This window comes from Monodon monoceros, unplaced genomic scaffold, assembly GCF_005190385.1.
Source record: "Monodon monoceros isolate NGI ecotype Baffin Bay Population unplaced genomic scaffold, NGI_Narwhal_1 Super_Scaffold_12, whole genome shotgun sequence".
NCBI classification, from domain to species: domain Eukaryota; kingdom Metazoa; phylum Chordata; class Mammalia; order Artiodactyla; family Monodontidae; genus Monodon; species Monodon monoceros.
Genome location: NW_021703768.1, coordinates 57,069,168 through 57,083,217, shown reverse-complemented (window position 1 = coordinate 57,083,217; position 14,050 = coordinate 57,069,168). Strand labels below are relative to the sequence as shown.

Below are 14,050 nucleotides of genomic sequence, written 5' to 3'. Positions count from 1 at the left end.
TAATTCTGCCGTTTATGTTAAAAATCACATCAGCTCTGTTCAACAATGTTTCTTTGCTTTACTAGGTCAATGGTGACAAAATAAAAATGTAAACACTGAAAATAAATATGCTTTTGAACTTAACATTATATTAGAAGTGTCACTCCTAATATATTAAAATGAGTGAATTAGTAGACTATGTCACAACTAAAAACAAAAGTATTAAACAAAGACCATAATAATGTGTACAAACCAAAATAACTTCAAGTTTCAAAATTAGTGATAACACTCCTTTCCAAGTAAGTAACATTCTGGTATGATACAGCGCATTAGCCATGCACTTTCAAATAGCTTTTTAACGATAAAATACACAAAAAACTCAATAAGTTAAGGCCCATGTTCTGATATGTGTCTATTTTACCAATTCTCCAATCAAGCTCTCTAATATGACATAGGAACCATTGCCACTTTTAACCAGATAAGAATAAAACAGAACCTGTTTGCATTTGGATAGGCTCTGCTGTGGATTGCCCTAGTCACTGCAGCCTGGAACAGTTCTCTCCAGTCTGAGCAGCCTTTTTGCAAATAGGATCTCCTATACAACCAACTGTGGCCAAAATGAAATTCCAGAGAAAGGAGCTGCCACTTTTCCCCCTCTATTTCAATGGGACATATTAGCTTTGTCTGAAAGCCAATTATTTTCATAGATGCAACAAGTTCGTGGGCCAGGGCCACCCCCTCGTTAGCTGTGTGTGAATCCAGGGCTCCGGACCTGATGAATTAGGCAAGAGATGATCTAGGAAATGATCCAAGAGCCTCTGCCCTCTCCATCCTTGTCCTGGTCCTTTCACAGCAGCTGCACTACTCCCCTCATTTTGATGGCGTCCCCACACCCCTCCTGGACTCACAAAGCTAGACATTGCATTCTCGTACTGCTCTCATCACTTCCTACAAGTACGTGGTCCTTGAGGCAGCAGTGGTAGAAGACCTAGCATTTCAGTAAGAATTTTAGGAAGAAGCAATAAAAGGATGGGGCACAGGCTGGACAGTCAAACTCCCCCTCTTAATTACTAAGCCCCAAACCCACAGAAAGAAGACAAGTCAGGGCTATCTTCCCACTCACAGAAACACAAAGCAAAGACTAATTGAAATTATGCTTTAGTTCTCTAACACTTTCGCATAACAGTTTTAAAGAATGTCCAAATATTCATATAATAAGGGCACATATTTTTTCCCTCAGTTGGATTTCTGTGTATGAATTGGTAATCCAACATAAAAAGACCCATTTCTGTTCTAATTGTGCTGTGGTTCTCAAACCTCTCATAAAGACACACATGTGATTTGGGAATATCCAGGTACTTGTAAAAACTGCATTTGCCTCACCAGGGACTACAGAAAATCACTGGTCCTTTCACCCCTGGAACCCTCACCCTGCACTGCTCAGCATGTAGTCATTCCCGGGGCCAGAGACCTGAGTTAGTCCAGAACCTATCCCAGCCCTGTCTTCAGTGGCTTGAGGTCAGACCTGACACCTGACCAGGCTGACTGGTTCTGTGGGAGCCTCTGCTGAGCAAAGGGGACCAATCCCATTCAAGCTCAGAGGATCTAGGTAGAAAGGGCTTCACTGGAAATGTGAAGTCAGCCACTTGGCTCTTTCCACTTGTATCCAAGTGAGGAGGATAGAAAACTGGCAAGGAGACGTGTGAAAGGAAGCATGGCCCCCTGGTTTAGATTCTGGCCCTACGGGCTCTCCTAGACATAGCTGATGCTGTCACCAGGACACAGTAATTGGTTCAGCAGGGAAATGACAGGCACCACAGGAGTCACCAACACCAAAGGCCAAGCTTTATTCTGAATGACACCAACGTGAAGGAAGAGACACAAGTGCAGTTTTAGAGACTCACGATCTTGGAATTTTTTCCCTGAAGTTGCTTCAGGTGGAGGATTAGAATTCATGAATTGCCAGGATGACTCTGTAACATTGGATTATATGCTTTTCTTAATCACATTGATTTCATCTGCTCGATATATCCCAGCAGCACACTTTGCTGGGGGTGGATACTCAGAAAGCCTGACATCTGAGTTAAGCAGTAAAGTCCCTTCTCCTGTGTGGCCTTCAATATCCCCACCCTCCAGAAGCCAAGGCCCCTAGACAGGGAGAGGCAGTGGAAATCAATTCACTTAGAGAAGAACTGCCCCTAAAAGACATTTAAAGTGCCATCTGGCAGATGCAATTCCATCTCAGGCTGAAAAGTCGCAGAAGAATGAGTTCCAGTTCTGACTCCTGCCCTGAGTGGCTGTGGGACTCAAGCATGTTGCTTCATCTCTCTGGGCCTTGGTACCCTCATCTCAGATGGGGACAATGGCCAGATGAGTTCTCAGGTTTCCTCCCAATCCAGCCCACTCTCATACCTCCCCTCCTCCACCCCCAGCTATGGTTTTGTGGCTGTGATTTACACAGGAGCCCTAGGGTCCCACTCCAGGAGGTCAGTGCTTTCCATATTAGTAACCGGGTTTGCAAGGGGGAAAATATGATATTTTAAACAGCCTTCGGATAAATGGGGAGCGGTATTAAACAAACATTACTCTTCATAAATTAGTACCGACATCTAGCCACAACTCTTTATGGAAAAAGGGATTTTTTTTTTTTTTTTAACGATAAGTTTCTTTCTCTTTAAAGGAAAATTGCCAAGGATGCAGAAGGAAACGAAGATGGTCAAAGACGAGGGTGTGCATTTCAGTTTGGGTGCGAAGAGGGCCCCCTCCTTCCCCCACAGCCTGCACCCAGTGGTTTCCAGAGGAAGAGCTCCTCCAAGACACCCCTTCCCGGAAGCTCTCCGGGGGCCATTTTCCCAGTTCCGGTATGAGCCTCCTCCAGGAGACCTAGACGGATTCCCGGGCGTCTTTGAAGGAGGAGGGTCTCGCAAACGGAAGAGCATGCCCACCAAGATGCCCTATAACCACCCCTCGGAAGAAGCCGCTCTTGCCCTGCACCCGGAGGAGAGCAAGAACCCCGGGCCCCCGGAACTACGCCTGCTCTTCCCGCCGCCGCCGCCGCCACCGCCGCCGCCACGGCCCAAGTACGACTCGCGGATGATCGACCTGTGCAACGTGGGCTTTCAGTTCTACCGCAGCCTGGAGCACCTGGGGGGCAAGGCCGTCAAGCAGGAGCCCGTGAAGCCCAGCGCCACGTGGGCCGCGCCCTCTCCGTTCCTGCCCACGCCCTACCCCTATTACCCCAAAGTGCCCCCGGGCCTCGTGTTCCCCTTCTTCGTGCCCTCGGCCTCGCCCTTCCCCTTCAGCCGGCACACCTTCCTGCCCAAGCGGCCCCCAGAGCCAATGCTGCCCCGCAAAGCCGAGCCGCGGGAGAGCGAGGAGACCAAGCAGAAGGTGGAGAGGGTGGACGTGAACGTGCAGATCGACGACAGCTACTACGTGGACGTGGGCGGCGCGCAGAAGCGCTGGCAGTGCCCCACCTGCGAGAAGTCCTACACCTCCAAGTACAACCTGGTGACCCACATCCTGGGCCACAGCGGCATCAAGCCGCACGCGTGCAGCCGCTGCGGGAAGCTCTTCAAGCAGCTCAGCCACCTGCACACGCACATGCTGACCCACCAGGGCACGCGGCCCCACAAATGCCAGGTGTGCCACAAGGCCTTTACCCAGACCAGCCACCTGAAGCGCCACATGATGCAGCACAGCGAGGTGAAGCCGCACAACTGCCGCGTGTGCGGCCGGGGCTTCGCCTACCCCAGCGAGCTCAAGGCCCACGAGGCCAAGCACGCCAGTGGGCGGGAGAACATCTGCGTGGAGTGCGGCCTCGACTTCCCCACTCTGGCCCAGCTGAAGAGGCACCTCACCACGCACCGCGGCCCCATCCAGTACAGCTGCTCCGAATGCGACAAGACCTTCCAGTACCCGAGTCAGCTTCAGAACCACATGATGAAGCACAAGGACATCCGGCCCTACATCTGCTCCGAGTGCGGCATGGAGTTCGTGCAGCCCCACCACCTCAAGCAGCACTCCCTCACGCACAAGGTACTGCGGGGCCCCAGGGGAGAGGAGCGAGTCCCGGGCCGAGGGCCCGGGAGACCCGCGCTGCTTCCCAACCCTGACACGTGTCACCCTGGGCAGGAGGCGTCCCTTACCTGAGCCCAGACGTTCTTCTTCCTCGCCTTGAAATGGGGGAGAACGAGGAGACTAGCCATCAAGCCCTTTCCCGTCTCGACTTCTGGAGTCTCAGGCGGTCCTAGAAAGAAAGAATGCAGTTTGGAGAGGAGGGTGCGGAAGGATGCAGGAAGCAGCTGGTGCTTGGGCTGGTGCTTGTTCGCCTCCCAGAATCCCTAAAATTTTATTTCTGGAAACTTCATCCGGGGCGCTAGCATGAGGGTGCGTCAGTCCCTATCTACCCAAGACCAGCTTTGTGCCTGGGATACACGAATCGGAGCCTTCTAGAAAACTCTAGAACATTCTCTTGGTCTTTTTCTGCTAAAGTTTTGGCTAGTTGTGGCTTTTGCTTTATTTTCTCCCTCAACTGCTTCATTTGCAGGTGGCTTTGAGGGGAGCAGAGCCTGGCCTGGGTCCAGCCGGGTCTGTGCTTCCTCCATTGAGCTTCTGCCTAGTTGGTGGCAGTGCTCTGTGGTTTGTATTATAGGAGGCATGAGAGAGCATTCTTCTCTGTTGGGTTTGGTTTTACCTTCCCCAGCCTCAGGTCTTCAAGGAGAAATATAGGCCTGCATGTCTAAGTTCAGCCTAGTTTGCAGACAAAGCCCTGGAGTCATTCAGGATGAACTAAAACAAGGCCCCAGTGCGTTCCTGAACTCTTACCCAGCCAAGCTAACTTGGGTCTGCTTTGAGCTTCCAAGAGGGGAAGTTTGCCCCACTGAACTCTACTCTCACACCCTTGACCTCAAGTGGTTTTCTTGGCAGAAGAGACTTCTAGCAAGCCAGAGTTTCTAAAACATTCTTTCATTCTGAAAGGTCAGTGGAGGACTTTGCTCAGCCAAGATAATATTTCTGCTCTGGCATTGTGGGTTTCATTTGATAGGTTAGGACCAAATATGGACAAAATGCATGACTGCCTCGTGGGCTCTGCACAAACAGCTGCCCTGCAAAAGGCACCTTAGATGCATCCAGAGAGGAGGTGCCTGCCTAGTGCAGGAGCCATCAACAAGGAGCCTGAACTGAGAGTCAGCCACCAGGGGGGCCATGTGCTAATTCCAGGGACTCCTATATGTGTGGAAGAGGAATCAGAAATGCATTTTAGAACACATAAAAATTCTGTAAGATGGTAGAAGATGAACTCAAAGTGGAGGAAAGAGCCTAGTATCTGAAATAGGTCTTGTTTGAATTAGGAAGCAAAATGCATTTTAATTAAAAGAGTCAGCAAACAGTGAGAGGTAGTATTTACTGAGCACTTGCTAAGTGCCAGGTACTGTACGTCTCATTTAATCCTCTTCAACAACTGTAAGAGCTACTATGGGTATCGTGACTCCAGATTTGCGGATGAAGATACCAAGCCATGGGAAGTCACCCAGCATCTCTGTCTCTAGCACCTGAGCTCTTGAACACAACTATCAGGACTACTCCCTCTTTCCCTTCACCCAGCAGCTCCGCAGGTCCCCTCTCTGAGATTTCACTGATCTTATTAAAGACACAGCAGCTTCCTTTGTTCCCTAAGCTGTGTCCAGTCTCTCGTTTACTTGAGGTCTAGGCCAGCCCACATGTGAATTTTACTTTGTTCACAGAATTCTCTTTAGAGAATTCCAAAAACAGCCATAAGTAGGTGCTAACTAGATCATAACCAAGTATAGGGACAATCTTGAGCAGAAAGATGCTGAAGTAAATTTTAAACCCATCAAGAAAATAGTTTTTATTAATTTAATACTTTTAAACTCACTGTTTGAATATGCAACACATTTTAAAAATTCATCTTCTTAGGAGGACATTAAAATTTAGATCTCTTCATTAGCATAAATCCGTAGTCAGCTGCAATCATCTAGACTAGACAGTATTCCAGTCAGAAAGAGCCCCCGGGTTCTCATGTCCCAGCACTTCAACTTGAGATGAGGAAGCCTTCACCAGGAAAGGCTGCGGGACTCATCTAAGGTTATGCAGCCAGTAAGCAGCTGGGCAGAGACCCAAACTCACCCTTTAGTGCCATGGCCTCACCTAAACTGAGGAGTGGTACTCTCTTACCATGTCCCAAATTAAAGAAATGAAAATATAGGCAGAGGGAACCTTGGAGCCCCTCCTGCCTTAGGTCACTATGAATATCAGGCCATATGGGTTTTATAAGATACAGTTGTTAGCTAAATGACTTGTTCTAAACCTGTAATAACCTAGTTTTAATACCATGGTTCTGGGTCCTTCCAAAAAGTCATTCTGGGTCAAGATTTCTTGCAACGGCCGTTTCAGACAAGCACTGGTTAGTCAGGATTAGGTAATACTCTACTCACGCCGAGAGTCCCCAGAAGTGCTTTCAGTTGAGGGCATTGATGCTTAAGTATTAAAACACTTCACAAACAGCAAGGGAACTAGAAAATCTTCTTCTTTCCCCTTTTCTAATTCAGAAAGCTTTCCTCTGCCAAATTGCTCTATCAGAAGCCAGCTTGGAGGCTCCATAGCCAAATCACACAGAGGCCACTGTGGCCCGTGGGAGCCCAGGGGACCATCTCAAGAGGCGATTATCGAGTTGTAGTTTTTTGAAGTGTGGATGTGAGTTGTTCTTCTTGGATTTTCAAATCCATTAATGAGAACTCAAGAGAACATTGGTTTTCATATGGGAAATGATATTATCAGTTTAGGGGGTTTTGTTTTTTCATTATCACGAAAGCCGGATTAGACTCATTTCACATACCATTCATTCCATGGTGCTCTTACCAAAGTCTTATTAATCCCTGAGAACTGTTACCATAGAATTAACCCCAGCAGCAGCAGGAGCAACAAAACCAGTAGCTTTCTTTTCCTCTAGCAGTCTGGCTAGTTTATGGTTTTTAGAAGAAAAAAAGGATTACGTAATCGACACTTTTCAAGAAAATAGTGGTTTAACAAGGCTACAGGCACACCATTTGGAACTCAACATCTTTCACCAAATCCTTCGTGGATTTATGTGGCAGAGAGAAAAGCAAAGACTACTGTCCTGATGAAAGTCTGCTACCTGCTAACCACGGTTCTTTTGCGTCTTGACCCCTCCCAGGGCGTGAAGGAGCACAAATGCGGGATCTGCGGGCGGGAGTTCACTCTGCTGGCCAACATGAAGAGACACGTGCTAATCCACACCAACATCCGCGCCTACCAGTGTCACCTGTGCTACAAGAGTTTCGTGCAGAAACAGACCCTCAAGGCGCACATGATCGTCCACTCGGATGTGAAGCCCTTCAAATGCAAGGTGGGCGGCTGCCCGGGAGGAGCATGGAGAGGGAGGGCTCAGAGGGGCTGTGCAGGTGCGCAGGAAGAATCTCCAGGGAACCTTCTACTCAGTCTCATCAGAGGGACCTCTGCGGCTCAGAGAGGTCTGCGGCCAGGCCCAGGCCTGTCTGCTGCTCTGTGCCTCTCTCCACCGCAGCTGTGCTCAGCTGAGCCCTAGGAGCTGCCCTGTGTGTCTCGCTGTGTAATCGGTGCACAGGGCATGGAGACAGCCAGTGCAGGGAGCGCTGAGGGTGGAAGGCCCATTTGGGGAATGAGGTCGTTAAAGGATGAAGGCGGTGTGAGAGCTGGTGCTCTAGAAAGCAGCAGTCAGGTGTAGCCCTCTTCCCCTTACAAGCCAGTGAGTGGAACACAGAGAGGAGTCAGAGAAGCTTCCAGCCCTGTCCCCTTCCTTCCCACTCCCCGCCCCCCCCCCCCCCCACCGCTCCTGCCCTCCGCACACTTGGACTGAGCACTGTAATTTAAAGGCAGGTCTCCCGGAGGGGATGGAAGAGATTCCAAGGCTAGCCCCTCAGGTGACCTCAGAGATGCTTGCGTGGGCAGAGGAACAACTGAGGTGCTTCTCGTTTATTCCTGAATATGATGGAGCATCTTCGTTACAATCTGTGTGTCACATTAACTTGGTGGGGTTTTTATTTCATGCGCTAAGGTAAAGTGTGAGCTGGAGATGTGTAAAGCCCAAGGTGCTGACGGGTACAACGCAGAAATGCTTCGCCTTCCCAGGCTGGCTCCCCTCCCCTCATTGTTTCTCTCCTCCACTTCTAAGATGAGAAGGAATCTTGCTCAGGATTGGGCAGTTTAATTCAAGGAAGGTACTGGCAAGTGACACCTCAGTCACAGGAGAGGGCTGAGGGGGAAGCAGAGGGAAATCGCCACGTTCAGATATCGTTAGAGCCTTTCTGTTTGAAATGGATTTGCCTTCTCTCTGTCCTGCGTGTCTGATGGGGTCCAAATGATATTCTTTGTCAATCCCTGTTCCTGGAGTAGGGTTCCCTGCTTCCAGGGGCTGTTCCTGCCTTAATCCCTCAGCAGCATGTCCCCCCACTTGAAGGAACCCCCTGTGAAGCTGACTTCTTTCCTGTGCTGGCCACTCCTGGACGGGGTGAGAGGGGTCAGGAGCCAGAGCTTCCCTAGACCTGTGTGGGCATTCTCCGGAGGTGGGGGAGGGAGGGGTCTCCCTCCAGCCCTTTTCCTGCCACCCACTTGTGTTTCCCCTCCTTTCCTTCAAGTTCCCAGTGGTTTGAAAGTCAATTTATGTCCATCTTGAGTGATCTGAGCTGAAGGGGGAGGAAGCTGCATGCAGGATGGTGTACGTAATTTGCAGGGCCTGGTGGAAAATGAACACGGGGCCCCCTTGTTCAGATGCTATGCAGAATTTCAAGATGATGAAAGCAGAGCGTAAACACCAAACCCGGGACACTTCTGAGTTCAGGGCCTCGTGTGACCACATAGGCCACATACCCGTCAAGCCAGGCCTGACTGCGGGACCCTGTGGACTCTACAGACCAGCTCTTCTGTCTCCCTTTAGACACGCCTTTGGTTTCCCTTCCGCCTCGCTGAGTCCCTTGAACACTTCACTTTTTACAGAGCTGTTCCCGCCTGCCAGGGATTTACTGTCTCCTACAGTAGAGGTGCTTGTCAGCGGCTCATCGTCCCTCTTCATTCCTTGTGTTGAGTTTACTCTTGGGCTTCGAGCATGAACTGTATTTTTATGAGCTGGTGGTGGGGCACATAAAGTCGTTAAAATACTCAGGAGCCATTACATAGTTCGTAGTCCCCCCAAAATCCACGTCCATCCAGACCAGCCAGCTCCCTCCTCCACCTCACCAATTCAGAGCCAGCAGTAGTGGTTAAACCAGGCAGAAAACATCCCTGAAACAGAGGGATACGTCAGGGCAGAGCCAATGCAGGAAAAGGGCTTGCCAGCTGTGTGTGATTTGGGGGCACAGAGGCAGTTCTGTTTCTCTACCTCAAGGGCCTCAGAGGGGCCTGGAGGATCTTGGACCAAGTGGTCCTTGAGGATTTAGAGTGTTCTCTCTGGTACCAGTGCATAGAGACGGGACATGATGGGACATGATGGGCCCAATGATGCCAGGCCTCCCTTCACCCCAATGACAGCGCACCACACATGGTTCAAAGGGTGTCTGCTGGTCAACTATACAGTTCAGAAACTCAATCTGACGTCTCCTTGAGGGTGGATAAAGGCTCCAGATATCTGGTCACACCATCAAACCCCATAAGAGAGGGGCTTGTAGCATGAAATGCCAGCTGTGATAGAATACAGTTTAACTCTCCAGTGGGAGTTGGGCCTGGCACAGGAATTGGACTGGTCACCTGCACAGGTCATTTCTTCCTGATGAGCAGGTTCTCTCAGGAGACCACGGGAGGTCAGAGGCTGCCTAGAAGGCAGTATGTATCATTTGAACAAAAAGAACTGGATGTTAAAGTGTATGTTTGTCAAACTTAGGTGGCCCTTCTCCATTCTTAGACATTCCTGAAATAAGAACAGGTGTCAGTCACCTCGATCAAGAGCCTCTGTCCCCTGGCGAGTGCCAGAACGTACTGCCAGGTTCTTCCTCTCTTCGTCCCCGTCTCCCTGCACAGTGCCACCTGCTTGGTGTCCTCTTCATACCATCGCCCTTCTTCATTTCAAAGGAATTTCAGAGCATGTCTGAATTTGCAGAGTATGTAATGGGGCCCTGTGTATTTATAAACTAGCTCCAGGTCCCACTGTGGGATAGGCCATCTCCAGATGGTGTCCTGTGGACTTTGCTTCTTTCTCACGTTGTGCTGTATTCTTGGAAATCTGGCCCTGGGTAGGGGTTGCTGGGGTCTGAGAGTTGGGAGAGGAGCAGAGGGCCATTTGCCCATCACCATGCAGTTCACAGCCCTCAGAGAAGAGTGGATGGCTGGCTACACAGTGATGCTGGAGAACGGGCCCAGACAACTAAACCCGAGCTCTATTGCGGTAACGGGGAAGGGTTATTCCATTTATGGGACCGACATGGCTGGAAAAAAGAGGCAGACCTTGCTCCAGCCATATTCCAAGAGTTGGCTCCATCTCCTTTACCCCAAAACTTGCCAAAAAAAAAAGGGAGACTCTTTAAGTAACAGATTCTAATTTCCTGGGATTCTCACCACTAAAAATTCTTCCTAACATAAATCCCTCCCGCTGTGGCCACATGAACTGGTTCTCTCTGGCCCTGGCTCAGTGGAAACAGCTGTCCACAGCAAACAGAAACATTCGTTTACTGCGGGATTAGGCATTAACAATAGGATGGAAAATTCGAGGAGGAAAGGTTTCTGGTTTTTTTTCTTCTTATAAAAAAAATACTGCCCTTCTGGGTTCTTTTGCTATTGGCTCGACTTTTGGACTCCTTGCTTCTTGGAGCCAGCTGGAGGTTCTCCAGAGACCTGCGCCTGTAGACTTAAGCCACGTTTCAGAAATACGCTTCCCAGATTCTGTGCAAGCACGCAGGGGTTGACTTGGATGCTCTCCTCGTAGCAGCCACACTCCATAATAGCAAAGAACCAGCTGCTGTCTTTGGGAAACCTGTCCAGGAAAAGCAGTCATCCAGAATTTCCGGGACAAATTCTCCTTTGAGATGGGTGAAGCCGGGAGCTGCCGATGTTATGAATCACCAGGTCATCTGCAGCCTGGCCTAAAGCAGAGGGCTGAAGGCTGAGGCAAGAACACATAGAAAAGGATGAGGTCTCCCTGAAAAGGGTCCCCGCCGCCTCCGCCAAACTGGCTCCATCTCCCCCTCCAGCTCTTGGATGCTCCATTGGGGGAGAAACCCAGTGGGGACTTACAGGGGCCCAGTGCTTGGGATCAGGGTTCTCAGGCTGGCATCGAGGGGGTTAAGGCAGTGACCAGATAGCAGCCTTTTGGCAGCAAAGCCCTCCTCAGCAGAAGGAAGGATATAGCTGTATGAACTGCCTGCTCAACAATGCCCCGCATGTCCCCAGGGGCCCGCCTGCAAATAGATTTCATCTTGCTTTCTCTTGTACTTTTCAAAGCTTCCTGTTTTCTCACGGTCCTTTTGGACAGTTTACAGTCTCTCTCTCCCTCCCTCCCTCTCTCTCCCTTTGAGGAAAGGAACACCCTTCTTATTAAAAGAGAGAGAGAGAGAGAGAAGGATGTAAGGGAAGGGCAGTTTAGCGGAGGCCATTCTCCGAGGCTGCAGGCTGCAGCTCTTTGACCTTTCCTCTCAGAATAGGGAAACACAGGCTTCCTGGTGCATCGCAGTCTCAGTAGTGTGCCTCTTTTTGGCTTTGTGGGCCTCTGGCCCCAGCCCAGTGGTTGCCCACTGCCATCACTCTGCCTCTGTGCACAGCGACTTCTCTGTGACTCTGGCTGTCAGCGCTGTCTCTGGGACTCACAGGAAGTTGCCTGGACTCGGGAGGGAAGGGGCGTCAGGAGGCCAGAATTAGGAGCTTCTATGAAGATAAGGGGACAGGGCCTCTGCCAGCTGTTTAAAGGGCTGACGGAGGATCAGAGAGCCAGATAATAGGCTCTCCAAAGCCTGCAATCTAGGATGAATCTTCTCTTTCCATCCACATTCCCAGGGCTGCCTCAGCCACACCTGCTTACATTTCTCTTATGCCTCAAGTAACCTGGCAGGTATTTACTCAATACCTTAATATTGAGGTCCTTCCTTAATATTCCTTCCACATAATTTGGTTTAAAAAGACAGTACCCTTATCCACAAAGAACTTACCATTTCTAGAATGTAAAATGTACATGATAATGACAGTAATAAGAGCTAGTATTTATTGAGCTCTTGCTATTTACCAATCCCTTTACCTGAATCAAAAACCTTCATAGGAGGGGCTTCCCTGGTGGCTCAGTGGTTAAGAATCCGTCTGCCGATGCAGGGGACACGGGATCGAGCCCTGGTCCAGGAAGATCCCACATGCCGCGGAGCAACTAAGCCCATGAGCCACAACTACTGAGCCTGTGCTCTAGAGCCCACGAGCCACAACTACTGAAGCCCGCGTGCCTAGAGCCTGTGCTCCACAACAAGAGAAGCCGCTGCAGTGAGAAGCCCGCGCACCGCAATGAAGAGTAGCCCCCTCTCACTGAAACTAGAGAAAGCCCGTGTGCAGCAATGGGAAGACCCAATGCAGCCAGAAATAAATAAATAAAATAAATCAATTTATTTTTTTGAAAAAAAGCCTTCATGGGAAACTAAGATTATCATTGACATTTTACAGAAGAGAAAATGGAGCAAGTTCTGTATCCCTCTGGGGTTTCACCACTGCCTCTCTGTTGTGCCATCTCAAAGCCTAATGATCCATGCAACCCATTTTTAAAGGACAGTTCAAAACATTTGTTCCAATTTTCTATTACATTTTGAGGTCCATCTCTCTCTCTCTCTATTTATTTATTTTGGGCTGCATTGGGTCTTTGTTGCTGTGTGTGGGCTTTCTTTAGTTATGGTAAGCAGGGGCTACTCTTTGTTGTGGTGCACGGGCTTCTCATTGCGGTGGCTTCTCGTTGCGGAGCACAGGCTCTAGGCACAGGGGCTTCAGTAATTGTGGCGCACGGGCTCAGTAGTTGTGGCTTGCGAACTCTAGAGTACAGGCTCAGTAGTTGTGGCACATGGGCTTAGTTGCTCCGCGGCATGTGGGATCTTACCGGACCAGGGGTCAATCCCGGGTCCCCTGCATTGGCAGGCATATTCTTAACCACTGTGCCACCAGGGAAGTAAGCAACAGACTTCCACCTCTCTCTTTAAAAGTAGGTATAAAAGTGGGTATTGGTGGAAAAACTGATATTTAATGTCAGAAGCACACTAATACTGCTCGTTAGAGCAACTGAGAGTTCAAAAGGGCTGGACTGGTTGAGATGACCACCTGCAAGATGACATCTGACTCCTTATCACTTCAGCACCTTCCTGTACCAATACCGTGCCTTTAATCTCCACAGACCTTGGCAGCAGGTGATTCAGCAAGCCTTGACTTGGGCAAGCTCTTAGCCTCATGTCTCATGATGAAAGCGGGCCTTGTAGATGACAGCTTTTCCCAGGAGAGGAAACTAGAGTTTTGATGCTCCCTCCCAACTTTTCTTCCTTCCCGTTCCTCTCCTCTACTACAAGGATTCTGCTTAGAGCTCACTCACACTCAAACCCCACCTGAGGGTGCCATCTTTAATTGCCCCAGTCCTCCTTCTGTGGCCCCTCTTCACTCATGGTGACTGAGGGACCTCTCCAAATTTCACAGACACAAAATATATCCATTCATTTGTGTATAGTTATGTGAGGACAATCCTCTGAGAAGGATGAAGAGGCCAGGCGTTCTGGATAAGGACCGAAGGGCTTTGTGGAAGGGTCAGAGGCTGAGAGGAAGAAGCTAAGGGTCCCAACCGCTGAGACGTGAGTGGTGTCCAAGTACTTCAGGTCCTGAGTTAATTGTTTCTGTCCTTCTGCCACTGAGGATTTTGGTTTGCAAACTAATGTGTATAGCTTTAAAGGGGGCACGAGAGAGAGTTGGCGATGGCTGCTTTGTGGAATTTTTGCATAAGGACGTGGTATTTTTCCTGACTTGGTTGTTTATTTCCTAACCATATACTTAGATATTCATTAAGTGTTACTACGTGTGTAGCCCTGTGCTTGATACTGGGGTTGGCCTCAGAGAAGAG

The 14,050-nt window shown here is 49.6% G+C and overlaps 1 protein-coding gene across 3 annotated transcripts in view; it reads left to right on the top strand.

The window, feature by feature from the left end:
- ZNF366 (zinc finger protein 366) overlaps positions 1 to 14,050 on the top strand; it is a 67,605-nt gene that overhangs the window by 41,281 nt on the left and 12,274 nt on the right. For 2 of the 3 annotated variants that reach the window (XM_029217058.1, XM_029217059.1), the window contains 2 exons: positions 2,660 to 4,017; positions 7,178 to 7,369. In XM_029217058.1, coding sequence (XP_029072891.1) covers positions 2,674 to 4,017; positions 7,178 to 7,369 — 1,536 coding nt within the window. In that variant the 5' untranslated portion in view covers positions 2,660 to 2,673. Of the gene's footprint in view, positions 1 to 2,640; positions 4,018 to 7,177; positions 7,370 to 14,050 lie in introns of those variants that run through there. The other variant, XM_029217060.1, reaches the window with a different exon arrangement.